The sequence below is a fragment of the Sciurus vulgaris genome (genome assembly GCF_902686455.1).
Source record: "Sciurus vulgaris genome assembly, chromosome: 1".
Classification (NCBI taxonomy): domain Eukaryota; kingdom Metazoa; phylum Chordata; class Mammalia; order Rodentia; family Sciuridae; genus Sciurus; species Sciurus vulgaris.
In genome coordinates this window covers 103,636,299-103,652,257 of record NC_136461.1, presented here as the reverse complement: position 1 = coordinate 103,652,257, position 15,959 = coordinate 103,636,299, and the positions used below count along the sequence as shown (strand labels likewise).

Here is a 15,959-nt window from a genome sequence, read left to right as displayed (position 1 = left end):
CTTTGTTCTTTGAAGCACTACACAAAACCATAAATCCAGGGTTCCTTCAAAGAAACCTGCAATAAAAATCCCATATTCCTCAAAGCTTCCAAAGGAAAACAGATTTCTTTGTTCAGAATGTATAAAGGCTGGCCCACAAGAATGCAGTAAAACATATATTGTTACAAAGTTTTCATTCTCAAACATTTTACAATTTGAAAATACCTTGTTTTCTAATATCTTCATTTGTTTATCTTTTTTTATAACTTCACATTCGATGCTTCGAGCCTAAAAAATATTATTTGACATTCGATTAAAAATGTTAACAGAATTTCAATTTTCTTCCATATCTTTCAGAAATGAAATCATAAAGCTTAGTCTTATATGTCTATAAAAATGGTTATCAGCTCTCCCAGTTTATTGCAGAATCCTTTTTAAAAAAGAAGGGTATGTAAGGATATGGTGACTAGCTTGATTTAATTATCTTTCAATTTATACACATACCACGCCATAAATAAATGTAATTTTTATCTGTCAATTAATAGAAATCACCCTATTGTTTATATGTCAATGTTCATCATTCTAACCTTAGCTCAAAATCAATGCAATATTTTTATCAGTTTCCCAGTTTATTTTGAATCTTTTAAAACTGTTGTATTTAAATGTTTATCATGACTCAAATAAATCTTTCAAGACATATACTATTATCTTTTAGATAATCATTTAGAGTTGAGGAAACTGAAACTCAGATAAGTAGAGTATAATGAAATAATAAATATCTGAACTAAGATAGTAGACTGGGGTAAAGAAATGTAATGAAATTAAATGTCAGGCAACCAATCTAAAAAGTATCTACAATTTGAATTCTTTCTGGAAAATATGTCAATAAATTGGTTGAAATCCAATCATGGAAAGATGAAATGTGCTAATAATTAGACATACATTTTTTTTTCCCTTAACTCATCACTAATACTTTCTACATTCATGGAGGATTTTGACTATACATTAAATAACAAATTCATGTTTCCCTATCAAAAACAACAGCAGCCTTTGGAGCAGCCTCTGAAACAAATTTTTAAGTACTAAATTACATAACCAAGTATATAGGTACATTAAATTCATTTTCAGGTTGAATTTAACTAATAAAGTTAAAGGAAAAAAATGGCTTTTGGGGAGGTGGGGAGCATAGTATAGTCTTAAGCTTATAGAAGACCAGCTCTACTATTTCTTAGTCATGTAATCTTTCGAAATTGTTTACCCTTAAGAGATTTGATTTCCTAATTCATAAAATAAGGACAAAAAATGAATTCTAGTTAAGTAAAATAACACAGAGAAGGAACCTATAATGTGCCTGGTCCATTGTAAATTCTCTATCTTGCACTAATTCCTATTTTTAAGTCCTTGGATTATTCTAATGGTCTTACAGCTTTCTAAAGTATAAATGATTAAAATAATCCTCAAAACAAAACTTTTAAATAACCTCAAACTCCTAAATATAACTTATATATATATCCTTAAATGACCCACACCTTCATCTTCCTTCACCCTCATCTCTCCACTCTTATTTCTATCCATCCTCATCTTTCCCTGCTCTCTCCATTACTACCACGATCTTAAAACTCCATTTTTTCAGTCACAGTGATTTTTTAAGTACTAGGAATTGAATCCAAAGCCTCACATATGCTAGGCAAACACTACACATACTCAGTCCTTTTTTTTTTTTTTTTTTTTTAATAAATCTTATTTTGATACAGGGTCTCACTAAGTTCCAGTGGCTGGCCTTGACATTGCAATCCTCCTGCTTCAGATTCTGAGTAACTGGGAAAAAAGGCTTGTGCCACCATGCCAAACCACAATTAAGTTTTTATGGTTGCTGAAATATGCCACCCTCTGTCATACTTCCAGGTCTCCTCGCCACATTTTGTGTGTGTGTGTGTGTGTATTTAGCTTGGAATATTGTTCTTCTCCTGTTATACTTGTATACACCTCTCTCCCTTCCACCAATTCCTATTAATCTAAGTGAACTGAATGTTACTGCCTCCAAGAAGCTTGCCCTGACTTAATATTGAATCAGATGTCCTTTCATAAGTTCTGATAGCATCCATAAATAGGACCTATGTTTTGATCTGGCCAGTACTCAACCTGCAAGGACTCCTTTTCTGTGAATTTCACAGTAATTCTGCTCAGTTCACATAGTTTGATAAGGGCTGACTCTTGTCTTCAGAAACAGAAATGCAGCTCAAGTATTGGACCATTACTCTATTCCCCAGCCAAAATGATTGGCTTAGGAATAAGTAAGTAAACTGAACTAGGCCAGAATCTTCCCCCCAAAATGTTTTCAAAGCTTTCAAGACAACTTTAATAGCTTTCCAACTGATTCCAGTGCCTTTCATCTCTCCCTATTCCATTCTCAAATATTAAAAGGTGTCATCTCCCCAATAAAGACTTTATTCAATCACTACTGTCCACCAAAGCAAAGGATATCTGAACTCAGAACCCAGAACAATGCTGAGCACATAATAATGTTTAGATAATATTTGTGAATAAATGAAAACATATAAAGCCTTCATAATCTAGCTTGATCCTTCTATTTTGGCAAAATTTTATCCCACTGTATATTGCACATTGCACTGTATAATCATGCCACATACTTTGTACAATTCCAGTTTTGTGATATTATCCCCTAAAAACTTTCTATCTTGTTGAAATCATATTCACCAAAATATAATACAAACTTAATTTATTTCATATTACCACAGCATGAGGCTTTTATTTAGTCTAAAAATGTAAATCGATGTTAAATATTGAGCCTTCATTAAAAAATTTACTACTTTTTTCAGTTACAAGTCATATAAGCAAAATAATCATACTATGCCTATATTTTCAAGACTAATGCCTTATCACAGTCCCTAGATCACAACTTATTTATACAAAAGTGTATGTCACTTTTTTAATGACCTAATGGAGGTGTTTTATGATATGAGATTCTGAGTACATATTATTAAATATAGCATACATTTTCTTCACTCTTGTCCAATTTACATTTAACTTCATCTCCTTTCTGTTTTAGCTCTTCTTTCACAGACTCTAGTTCACTCCTTAAAGGAAACAGAAGAGTGACATTATAATTCAAATTTTATTTTCATTTTATTTCCTTTTTGAAATTTTTTTAATGATTAACTTTTTTGTTCTTTTTTTTAAATTTTGTTGTAATTTTTTCATACATTACTACCAATAGGCAAACTTCCAATCCCACATTTAAGTTAATTTATATATTTATTTTAAAATAATTATCTGGATCCTTAAAGTCATTTTTCTATTTTTAAAACTCCCTAGAAAAAAACACATATTTCTTGAGCCAAGATTTCATTAATGTATTCTTAGTCATAAATTACTCATTACTAAGACATATCCACAATTTTATATAAAAAATAGGAATATAAATATAAGTAGTTCTAATTAAGAACTACATGACTAAAACATGTGCACATACATCTATCACTGTATATGTATAGAATATCTCTGAAAACATACACAAGAAAATAGTGATGTTTCTGAGAGGGAAACTAGATAGCAAGAAGACAATGGGTAAGAAACTTTTCCCCTGTGTTTCTTTGTCCCTTTGAATTTTATACCATATACATGCATTATCCTTCCCAAAATACTTTAATTAAAAACCTGTCTGTTGCACGTTAAAATAATGCTGCTTTTCTCAGTAGGATACTTGAATCTATTTTTCTAAGTTTAGTCTCCCTAGTTATCACTAACATGTTGCTAGGAGTAATTACTATTTGTGTAAAACAGCTGGCCTCCTGAAAATTGAATCCAGGATATTAACTCCCCAAGTGTTAAATTTATAATCAGTACATTTTTATTATTTTTAAGTATATTTACACTTAGACTACCATAGTCCATATAAGAGGTCAACACAAAAAGTAAATTATCCAAGTAACTTAAATTCTCTTTAAAAAGCATCCCCTTTGGTTGGGGATATACTTCAATGGCAGAGCACTTGCCTAGTATGGATGAGGCCCTGGATTTAATGCCCAACATCGCAAAAATAAAATATTTTTTTAAATTTAAAACTAAAATGCGACCTCTCTCTAAAATTTATCTTCAGATTTTTATATGCAATCTGTACATACAATAAGCTTAATCAACCTATTAATATTCAACCTATTAAGATATTCAACCTATAACAGCTGCTTTTGAACAAGAAAATTGAGCAAAAAGGACAAAAGCAATCACTTGTAGGTATACTAAAAGATGACTTTCCAAATCTAGAAAATAACAATTAGCAAGCACTGACTGTGTGACAGTTTCTACACTCAGATCTGTATTCATAATGCCTCATATACTCTTCAAACAATTCTATGAAGATGATGTATTAAGTCTAACAATTATAGATAATTTAAAATTAAGAGGAAGTTTTAAAGACCACATTCTTTAACCAAAAGTTAAAAAAACAAAACTTCAAAACAAGTACAAACAAGAGTCCCAAAATGTCTGGAAATCACCTCAATTAGCAATGAATTTAAAGAGAAACCTAGGATCCAAGATGGCGGACTAGAGGGTGACTGCATCTCCAGTCGCTCCAGAACACAGGATTCAAGAAGGGGAGGCACTGAAAGACTCGGACTAAAATAGAGCCATGGAGTGAGTCTCCCCCACCGGGTGAAGCTCGGCCCAGGCAGCAGGCCCGGATTCGGGCAGGTTATTAGAGTCCGGCAGGGCAGCTAGAGTCTTCCCCAGGCAGCCTTGAGCACTCCGGCAGTGGGCTCCTCACACAGGGCCAGATTCTCCAGCTTCTCGGAGCAGGTCCCCCAGTGAGAGCCTTTCTGCACAGAACCAGCTCCAAGTCCCTGAGCCAGCACGCGGCGAGCTCCAGGGTCCACAGGTTGCTTCAGAGACCAGGACAGAGCATCCAGGGACTTCCCCAAGCAGCCCAGCTCCCTCCGGCAGGAAGCGCCATTCTAGGCTAGCTTCTCAGAGCAAACCGCCCAGTGAGAGCCTTTCTACACAGAGCCAGCCACAAGTCCCCAAGCCAGCGGAGACTTCCGACCGGCAAGCAGCCACTGGGAACAGGGCAGGGGAGCCAGAGGCCTCTCCAGGTGGACCTGCCCCCTCTGGCTGCAGGCTTTTTCCACGGGGCAATCCAAGATGGTGGACTAGAGGGTGACTGCATCTCCAGTCGCTCCAGAACCCAGGATTCAAGAAGGGGAGGCATTGAGAGACTCAGACTAAAATAGAGCCACAGGGTGAGTCTCCCCCACCCGGTGAAGCTCGGCCTGGGCGGCAGGCCCGGATTTGGGCGGCTTATTAGAATACAGCACAGCAGCTAGAGTCTTCCCCAGGCAGCCCTGTGCACTCTGGCAGTGGGCTCCTCCCACATGGCCAGCTTCTCAGAGTAGGCCGCCCAGTGACAGCCTTTCCACACAGAGCCAGCTCCAAGCGCTGGAACCAGTAGCGGGCTATAGGCAGCTTTCATCAGAAGCACTGCATTATCAAGTTACTCCAACACTTCAGGCTACTAAAGGCTGGGAGGTGATACACTGGAAATCTACAGGGACACTATAAGCCAATAGAGGAAATCTGCATTATCAGAGTCCCACTGACATCTGACCAATATGAGAAAACAAGGGAAGAAAATGACCCAAACAAACGTAGATACTATATCAATAAAACCCAATGACAGCACAGCAAAAGAAATGTCAGAAACGGAGTTCAGAATGTACATAATTAAAACAATCAGGGAAGCAAATGAGGAGATGAAACAGCAAATGCAGGCATTGAAGGAGGAGATGAAAGAGCAAATGCAGGCATTAAATGATCACACCAATCAACAGTTAAAAGAGCAAATACAGGAAGCAAGAGATCATTTCAATAAAGAGTTAGAGATACTGGAAAAAAAAAAAACCAAACACAAATCCTTGAAATGAAGGAAACAATAAACCAAATTAAAAACTCCATAGAAAGCATAACCAACAGGATAGAACACCTGGAAGACAGAACCTCAGACACTCAAGACAAAATATTTAATTTTGAAGACAAAATATTTAATCTTGAAAACAAAGTTGACCAAAGAGAGAAGATGGTAAGAAATCATGAACAGAATCTATAAGAATTATGGGATATCATGAAAAGGCCAAATTTAAGAATTATTGGGATTGAGGAAGGCACAGAGGAACAAACCAAAGGAATGAACAATCTATTCAATGAAATAATATCAGAAAATTTCCCAAATCTCAAGAATGAAATGGAAAACCAAGTACAACAGGCGTATAGGACTCCAAATATACAAAATTACAACAGACCCACACCAAGGCACATTATTATGAAAATACCTAACATACAAAATAAAGACAGAATTTTAAAGGCCGCGAGAGAAAAGAATCAAATTACATTCAGGGGGAAACCAATAAGAATATCAGCAGATTTTTCAATCCAGACCCTAAAAGTTAGAAGGGCCTGGAACAACATTTACCAAGCCCTGAAAGAAAATGGATGCCAACCAAGTATCTTATACCCAGCAAAACTTACCTTCAGATTTGACGACGAAATAAAATCCTTCCAAGATAAACAAAAGCTAAAGGAATTTACAGAAAGAAAGCCAGCATTACAGAACATCCTCAGCAAAATATTCCATGAGGAAGAGATGAAAAATAATGATGCGAATCAGCAACGGGAGGAACTAGCCTAAAGGAATAGCCAAATAAAGGAGAAACCAAATCATGTCAAAAAACAAAAATGAGTCCAAAGACTAGGAATACAAATCATATCACAATAATAACCGTGAATGTTAATGGCCTGAACTCATCAATCAAAAGACATAGACTGGAAGATTGGATTAAAAAGAAAAATCCAACAATATGCTGCCTGCAAGAGACTCATCTCATAGAAAGAGATACCCATAGACTAAAGGTGAAAGGATGGGAAAAAACATACCATGCACACGGACACAGCAAAAAAGCTGGAGTATCCATCCTCATTTCAGATAATGTGGACTTCAAGCCAAAACTAGTCAGAAGGGATAAAGAAGGACATTACATACTGCTTAAGGGAAGCATAAATCAGCAAGACATAACAATCATAAATATCTATGCCCCCAACATTGGCTCATCCATGTACATCAAACAAATCCTTCTCAATTCCAGAAATCAAATAGACCACAACACAATAATACTAGGAAATTTTAACACACCTCTCTCACCACTGGATAGATCGTCCAAACAAAAATTGAATAAAGAAACCATAGATCTCAATAACACAATCAACAATTTAGACTTAACTGACATATATAGAATATACCATCCAACAAAGAATGAATACACTTTCTTCTCAGCAACACATGGATCCTTCTCTAAAATAGACCATGTTTTATGCCACAAAGCCACTGTTAGCAAATACAAGAAGATAGAGATACTACCTTGTACTCTATCAGATCATAATGGATTGAAATTACAAATAAATGACAGAATAAAAAACAGAAACTTCTCCAATACCTGGAGATTAAATAATACGCTATTATATGATGAATGGATAACAGAAGACATCAGGAGGGAAATTAAAAAATTTTTAGAAGTAAATGAGAACAAAGACACATCAAAATCTCTGGGACACTATGAAAGCAGTACTTAGAGGAAGATTTATTTCATGGACTGCATTCAATAAAAGAAGAAAAAAAATCAACAAATAAACAACTTAACACTACAGCTCAAAGCCCTAGAAAAAGAAGAGCAGACCAACACCAAAAGTAGTAGAAGACAGGAAATTGTTAAAATCAGAGCCGAAACCAAAGAAATTGAAACAAAAGAAACAATCAGAAAAATTAACAAAATAAATAGTTGGTTCTTTGAAAAAATAAACAAAATTGATAAACCCTTAGCCACGCTAACAAAGAGAAAGAGGGAGAACACTCAAATTACTAAAATTTGGAATGAACAAGGAAATATCACAACAGACACGAGTGAAATACAAAACAGAATTAGAAGCTATTTTGAAAATCTATACTCCAACAAAACAGAAAACCTCGAAGACATCAACAAGTTTCAGGAGACATATGAATTACCCAAACTGAACGAGGAGGACATACACAAGTTAAATAAATCATTTCAAGCAATGAAATAGAAGAGGTCATCAAAAGCCTACCAACAAGGAAAAGTCTGGGACCAGATGGGTTCTCAGCCGAGTTCGACAAAACCTTTAAAGAAGAGCTCATTCCAATACTCCTCAAAGTATTCCATGAAATAGAAGAGGAGAGACCCCTCCCAAACTCATTCTATGAAGCCAATATCACCCTGATACCTAAACCAGATAGAGACACATCGAGGAAAGGAAATTTCAGACCAATATCCTTAATGAACATCGGCGCAAAAATTCTCAACAAAATTTTAGCAAATCGCATACAAAAATATATTAAAAAGATAGTGCACCACGATCAAGTGGGTTTTATCCCAGGGATGCAAGGTTGGTTCAACATCCGGATATCAATAAATGTCATTCACCATATCAACAGACTTAAAGTTAAGAATCACATGATTATTTCAATAGATGCAGAAAAAGCATTCGATAAAATACAGCATCCCTTCATGCTCAAAACACTAGAAAAAATTGGGGTAGTGGGAACATTCCTTAACATTGTAAAGGCCATCTACGCTAAGCCCATGGCCAATATCATTCTAAATGGTGAAAAACTGAAAGCATTCCCGTAAAAACTGGAACAAGGCAGGGATGCCCTCTTTCACCACTTCTATTCAACATCGTCCTTGAAACTCTAGCCAGAGCAATTAGACAAACCAAAGAAATTAAAGGGACACGAATTGGAAAAGAAGAACTCAAACTATCCCTGTTCGCTGATGACATGATTATATATTTAGAGGAACCTGGAAATTCCACCAGAAAACTCTTAGAACTCATAAGTGAATTCAGTAAAGTAGCAGGTTACAAGATCAATGTTCATAAATCCAATGCATTTTTATACATAAGTGATGACTCTTCAGAAAGAGAAATTAGGAAAACTACCCCATTCACAATAGCATCAAAAAAAATAACATACTTGGGAATCAATCTCACAAAAGAGGTGAAAGACCTCTCCAATGAGAACTACAGAACACTAAAGAAAGAAATTAAAGAAAACCTTAGAAGATGGAAAGATCTCCCATGTTCATGGATAGGAAGAATTAATATTGTCAAAATGGCCATACTACCAAAAGTGCTATACAGATTCAATGCAATTCCAATTAAAATCCCAATGATGTACCTTACAGAAATAGAGCAAGTAATTATGAAATTCATCTGGAAGAATAAGAAACCCAGAATAGCTAAAGCAATCCTCAGTAGAAAGAGTGAAGCAGCAGGTATCACAATACCAGATCTTCAACTCTATTACAAAGCAATAGTAACAAAACGGCATGGTATTGGTACCAAAATAGACAGGTAGATTAATGGTACAGAATAGAGGACATGGACACAAACCCAAATAAATACAATTTTCTCATACTACACAAAGGTGCCAAAAATATGCAATGGAGAAAAGATAGCCTCTTCAACAAATGGTGGTGGGAAAAGTGGGAAACCATATGCAACAGAATGAAATTAAACACCTATCTCTCATCCTGCACAAAACTCAACTCGCAATGGATAAGGACCTTGGAATCAGACCAGAGACCCTGAATCTTATAGAAGAAAAAGTAGGTCCAAACCTTCAACTTGTTGGCTTAGGATCAGACTTCCTTAACAGGACTCCCATAGCACAAGACATAAAAGCAAGAATCAACAACTGGGATAGATTCAAACTAAATAGCTTTCTCTCAACAAAGGAAACTATCAGTAATGTGAAGAGAGAGCCTACAGAGTGGGAGAATATCTTTGCCGCTCATACTTCAGATAGAGCTCTAATTTCCAGAATCTATAAAGAACTCAAAAAACTCTACACCAAGAATACAAATAATCCAATCAACAAATGGGCTAAGGAAATGAACAGACACTTCACAGAAGAAGATGTACAAGCAATCAACAGATATATGAAAAAATGTTCAACATCTCTAGTAATAAGAGAAATGCAAATCAAAACTACCCTAAGATTCCATCTCACCCCAATTAGAATGGCGATTATCAAGAACATGAGCAACAACAGGTGTTGGCGAGAAAAAGGTACACTCATACATTGGGGAAAAAGGTACACTGATACATTGGTATTGGGGTTGCAAATTAGTGCAGCCACTCTGGAAAGCAGTATGGAGATTCCTCAGAAAGCTTGGAATGGAACCACCATTTGACCCAGCTATCCCACTCCTTGGCCTATACCCAAAGGACTTAAAATCAGCGTACTACAGAGATACAGCCACATCAATGTTCATAGCTGCTCAATTCACAATAGCCAGATTGTGGAACCAACCTAGATGCCCTTCAGTTGATGAATGGATAAATAAACTGTGGCATGTATATATATATATATATATATATATATATAGATATCTATATATATACATATATATATATATATATATACACACAATGGAATATTACTCTGCCATGAAGAATGAAAAAATTATGGCATTTGCAGGCAAATGAATGAAATTGGAAAAATATCATGCTAAGTGAGATAAGCCAATCTCAAAAAACTAAAGGACAAATGACCTTGTTGATAAGCGGATGAGGACATATAATGGGGGGTAGGAGGGGTTAGCGTTAGGGTTAGGGTTAGGGTTAGGGATAAGGAGGGTGTTAAGAATGGAGGAAGGAAGGACTGTATAGAGGAAAAAGAGGGGTGGGAGGGGTGGAGGGGAAGGGAAAGAAAATAACAGAATGACTCAAACAACATTGCCCTATGTAAATTTATGATTTAAGTAAAAAAATAACATAAAAAATAAAATAACATAAAAAATCATAAAATAAAAAACTTCATATAAAAAATAATAAATAAAAAAATAAAAAGAAACCTAAAATACAAAACCAGATGATTTAGAAAATAATAAACATGGAAAGTGAGTGTCAAACACATATCATAAATTCACAGCTGTGTTTAGAAGTAAATGGCTTAAAGTACATTTTATTATTTAAAAAAGACAAACTAATAATAAAAATTTTAAGAGGAACTAAAGAAAAGACTGATATTTGAGGGGCTGGGGAGATAGCTCAGTTGGTAGAGTGCTTGCCTCGCAAACACAAGTCCCTGGGTTCAATCCCCAGCACCGCAAAAAAAAAAAAAAGATTTATATTTGATTTCAGGCAGGCAAGAAGAGATTTCTAAGTATAAAAGAAGTAGAAAAATGAGAAAATCAAATTTAATGTAAAATAAAAATGGATTTGTTAAAATATATGCTATAAATAAAATAGATTAATATGTTTAAACAAGTCCATAAAAGACCTCAGCCGGTATGGTGGCATAGGCCTATAATCCCAGGGGATTGAGAGGCTGAGGCAGAAGGATTGCGGGTACAAAGCCCCACAGCAGCAAAAGCAAGGCACAAAGCAACTCAGTGAGACCCTGTCTCCAAATAAAATAATAAAATAGGACTGGGGACATGGCTCAGTAGTCAAGTGCTCCTGAGTTCAATCCCCAGTACCAACCCAACTCTTCCCCCCCCCCCAAAAAAAAAAAAAAAGACAAGACCTCAACCTCAAGCAGGGTATGGTGATACATTCCTGTAATCCCTACTAGGGAAGTTAAGGCAGGAGGATCTCAAATTCAAAGCCAGCCTTAGCAACTCAGAGAGACTCTGTCTCAAAATAAAAATTTAGAAGGGTTGGGGATGAAGCTCAATGGTAAAGTCCCTAGCACCAAAAAACAAAAGGAAGACCTCAAAACAATTTCAGAAAGAAATACTAAGAAGCAAACCTGAAAAATTCCAGAGCTTATCCAAAAAATTAAAACTATGAATCATAAAAATGAGTTACTTTCTAATCTTTTAAATTAAATAAATTAGTAATAAATCCCAATAACGAAATATTTTAGAACTAGCACTTTCATACAATGTTGGTTGTACTGCATCATTTACAACTAATAAAGTGTATTATAAACCTATTTGTAAAGTCTATTTATTATCAAGTCATTTAAATCACTTCAATGATCTAGTAAATTTTTCTGCTTGAAATAAATTCTATCAAATTTAAAATAAGGGGGGGGGGGGACCTACATAGGCCAAGACGTTTACTTCAGTATTAGCTATCATAGTGAAAAACTGGAAAACTTTAGATATCCAAAAACGAAAATAGCTAAATGATATTATTACATTCACTTGATTAAGTGGCATATTAAAGGAGATGATTGTGAAAATATCTAGAAACATGAATAATAAATATTAAATGAAGAACCACACATAAAATTGTATATCAATTACTACAAGAAAAGACCATTCTTTAAAATATAGTGGGCATAAATATGCCAATATTATGACAGTTAATGTGATTAGAAATAACTTTATAAATTTTTTTCATATAAATTTTCTGGATTATGATTAGTATATTTTCTTAAGTAAATATTAAAGAATTAGGAGGTTTGTGATACTTTAAATTTAATTTTCATCTAATTTCACTGTTTCAACACTAAATGTAAAGGAGAAATTACAATTTTATTTTTAAGCAAGATTCCAAAATAGTCATTTAAACCTGAATTTTTTATTTTATACAATATTCAACATGTTGAATCTAAATTAACCATAACAAGTTAACAGAAAAGAAATACCAAAATCTTTTGCCAGACAAACAAGGTCAATTCATTATTCTTGCCTTAATTGTGTTTCTATTTCTTCCAGATTTTCTATTTGTTTCAACATCCTTTCTTGTTGCTTTTTGCTATTCTAAAGAGATAAGAGTTTATATTGTTTCAACAAAACTGTAACTGCAATTAATATTTAAAACATTTTTCTGTAACTATAAAACTTATTTATATATAAAGTAAGAGAATGGACTATTTAATTTGCACAGTTTCATACTACTTTTCCAGTCCTACATTAATTACTTCTAACAATTTCAATATAGTAACTAAGACAATGTGTTTTATTTCCCAGTGATACTTTGAGCCTCATATCCTTTGTTCATACTGTTCTGGCTTCAAGGAATGATATCTGTTCATTGTTGCTTACTGTTAAGGCCAAAATCAATGTTATATTCTCTCTGAAGCCTTCTCTTCCACCAAGGCAGAAATGATCCTGTAAACTGATAACACTTTGTCCCACCAACAACATAAATTATATACTATGCTATTTTAAGTTATGTGAAATTTACTCTTTTTCTATTGTCATAAACTCTTGAAATGATATTTTATTCATCATAGTATCCTTCAGTCTTCTGTGACTTAATAATACTTGTTGACTAAATATAAAAATCTTAAGCTTAAAATTACATTAACCTTATTTACAAGTAGCCTCTATATTCTGCGGCTCATTATCACCATTTAAGATTAATATGCATATTTTTCTTCTAAAATAAATTATCAGCTCTAAAATAATCCTATTTTTTAAAGCTGAAAGAATCTTCAGCTAATATCTTCATCTATTCTAAACCTACCTAATTTTACAGGTAAGAAAACTAAGTTACCAGTACTTCCTTTTTCAACTCACATTAATATCTTCTTGCTGTTTCTTGATTTCTAGGGCCATGTTACTTGTTTCTTGTGCTAATTCTTTGTTCTCTAGTGAAAGCTTGTTGCAGCTTGCAGTTAATTCAGTATTCTTAAGCCTATTTTTAAAAAATATTTCATACCAAAATACTTACATATGAAATTACATGACATGAAATTTAATTCAAAATAATCTTAGGAGAAAGGAGTGAAGGGCTAGGAATATAAATAAACAAGATGGGCCATTATTTAATACTTCCAGAAGTAGGGTGCAGGCTCATGCTGATTCATTACCTTATTTGCTCTACTTTGCACATGTTGAAATTTTTCCATTTTGTTTTCAAAACGTCATATTTCCCTTGTTTATTCTGCCATACTCTCATTTCCTCAAACTTTTCACAAATTCTGAAGGGCACGTTATGCTCTTCACATAAATTTTTTTGTCTCTAATAATCTGTTTCAAATTGCTTCAAACTTCTGATAATTTATTTTTAATTAAGATAGATAAAACTAGGTTTAACTTTTGTATATTACTAAACTACTATTCTACGTTTTCAAATATTCTACACCACAAGACAGACTGCAGTGCAGAATATCTGTTACTGGTTGCAGCCAGGATCAATTTTAAATGAGCATAGAACTGTGTGCTCTACCAAAGGTTTTCAGGAGTACCTGTTATCTTCTCCTACTTAACACTGGAAATCCATTGAAGAGGAAATAAAGTTTTTCCACTAAGCAATGAAAGACTGAAAAAGCAAATATACCAAAGAGAATATATATTTATACTAAAGTATTAACTAAACACTCCATTCATCAAAAGTGATTTTGGTTACTAAGTGAATTTTACCCGGACTCCTAAAACATACTATTCAAAGGTTACAAATCAGGAAATGGGAACCAACAGGGAAAGGAGAGGCTGCTGCATAAACTTTTTACTTCTTATTTTTATCTAGAGCTGAGAAGCAACCAAAAGACAAAAACGATGCTCACCATCAAAATGGCTACCTGAATTTATTTCTCTCACAGTAATAATACAATAATTACTTCTTACACTTAATTTCCAAATTAATGTTCAATTAAATGTATCTTATTTGGACAATAGAAGAAATAAATTTGCATTTTAACATTTTATCAATAAAATCTATGAAGTAATTTAGCAAAAAAAAAAAAAAAAAAAAACAGAAGTACAAATGATTATTTTTGTGGGAAAATAAATACCTCCAAAAAAGGTAATAGAGTTTGCCCTCTGTATCTGTGGGTTCTGCAGCCATGGAATCAACAAACTACAGATTGAAAATATATAGGAAGAAAAACTGCATCCCTATTAACATACAGCCTTTTTTCCTTGATATTATTTCCCTAACCACATAATACTGCAACTATTTACATAGCATAAACATTGTTATTAGGTATTTTAAGTAATCTAGAGATGATTTAAAGCATATGAGAGAGTATGCATAAGTTATGCACAAATATCATGCTGATTTTTTATAAATAAGGGACTTAAAACATCTACAGATTTTGGCATACTCAAGGATCTTAGAACCCATCTCCAAGGGAAGACTGTACACTGATCTTCTAAAGAGATTTAACTTTGCTATGTATTATTTTTATGTTAATGATATGTACTTCCTTTAGCAATGAAACATTATTAGCAATGGTACATTATCTTGTTCTTTAATTTGGAATAAAGTACAATTTGAAATCCTTTCATATAAATATGAAACATAATTTATTAATTTATTATTTATTACCAGAAAGCATAGTAATTGAATACATAAACTACACATGGATAATGGAAAACATACTTCTCTTTCTCAAGCTCAATTTTCAGATCTTCAACCTGTTTTGAACAATGTCGTTCACTTGTTGCAATGGCAGTTAATTGTATTTTTAAATCATGTATTTCTTTCTGCAAAATAAACATACATACCTATGGCATGTGTTTTTCCATTCAAAATATATGGTCACTCTAAGTAATCAAGTCTTATATTTGACAAAAACTTATCAGGATAAGTCAAATACTTTAAGTAGACTTAATGTGATAATCATTTTAATTTTAAAACAAATGAGCAATGACAAATACAATTAAGTAAATTCTACCTTGATATTCTCAAGTTCAACCAGAAAAATTATATTTACATATTGCAAAATATTTTTATCTGTTTTACTCTACCAAGAAATTAATTTCATTTAAAAAGTTTTATTATGGGTGAGAAATGTGTTAATGAAATTAGGTAGTATCTTAGAAATAAAGATTTTCTTAGTATTATAGACAGCTGTAACATAATTCTGTTTATGGACTGGAAACATACTTTAAATTCTAAAACTATACCATGAGCCCTATAAAATGTTATAAAATAAGAACTTAATAAAGACTAAATTTCAAATATACCAGTTAAGAAATACTTAAGACACC

General features: G+C 33.7%; 1 protein-coding gene across 1 annotated transcript in view; it reads right to left on the bottom strand.

Moving 5' to 3' along the window:
• The window catches only part of SYCP1 (synaptonemal complex protein 1), a 172,519-nt gene that overhangs the window by 88,537 nt on the left and 68,023 nt on the right, over nt 1-15,959 (bottom strand). Inside the window, exons 18-22 of the mRNA XM_079136081.1 lie at nt 15,349-15,452; nt 13,542-13,659; nt 12,709-12,779; nt 2,996-3,077; nt 205-267 (exon numbers count right to left, since the gene is read on the bottom strand). Of these exons, the coding sequence (XP_078992207.1) occupies nt 205-267; nt 2,996-3,077; nt 12,709-12,779; nt 13,542-13,659; nt 15,349-15,452 (438 nt within the window). The remainder of the gene's footprint in view (nt 1-204; nt 268-2,995; nt 3,078-12,708; nt 12,780-13,541; nt 13,660-15,348; nt 15,453-15,959) is intronic.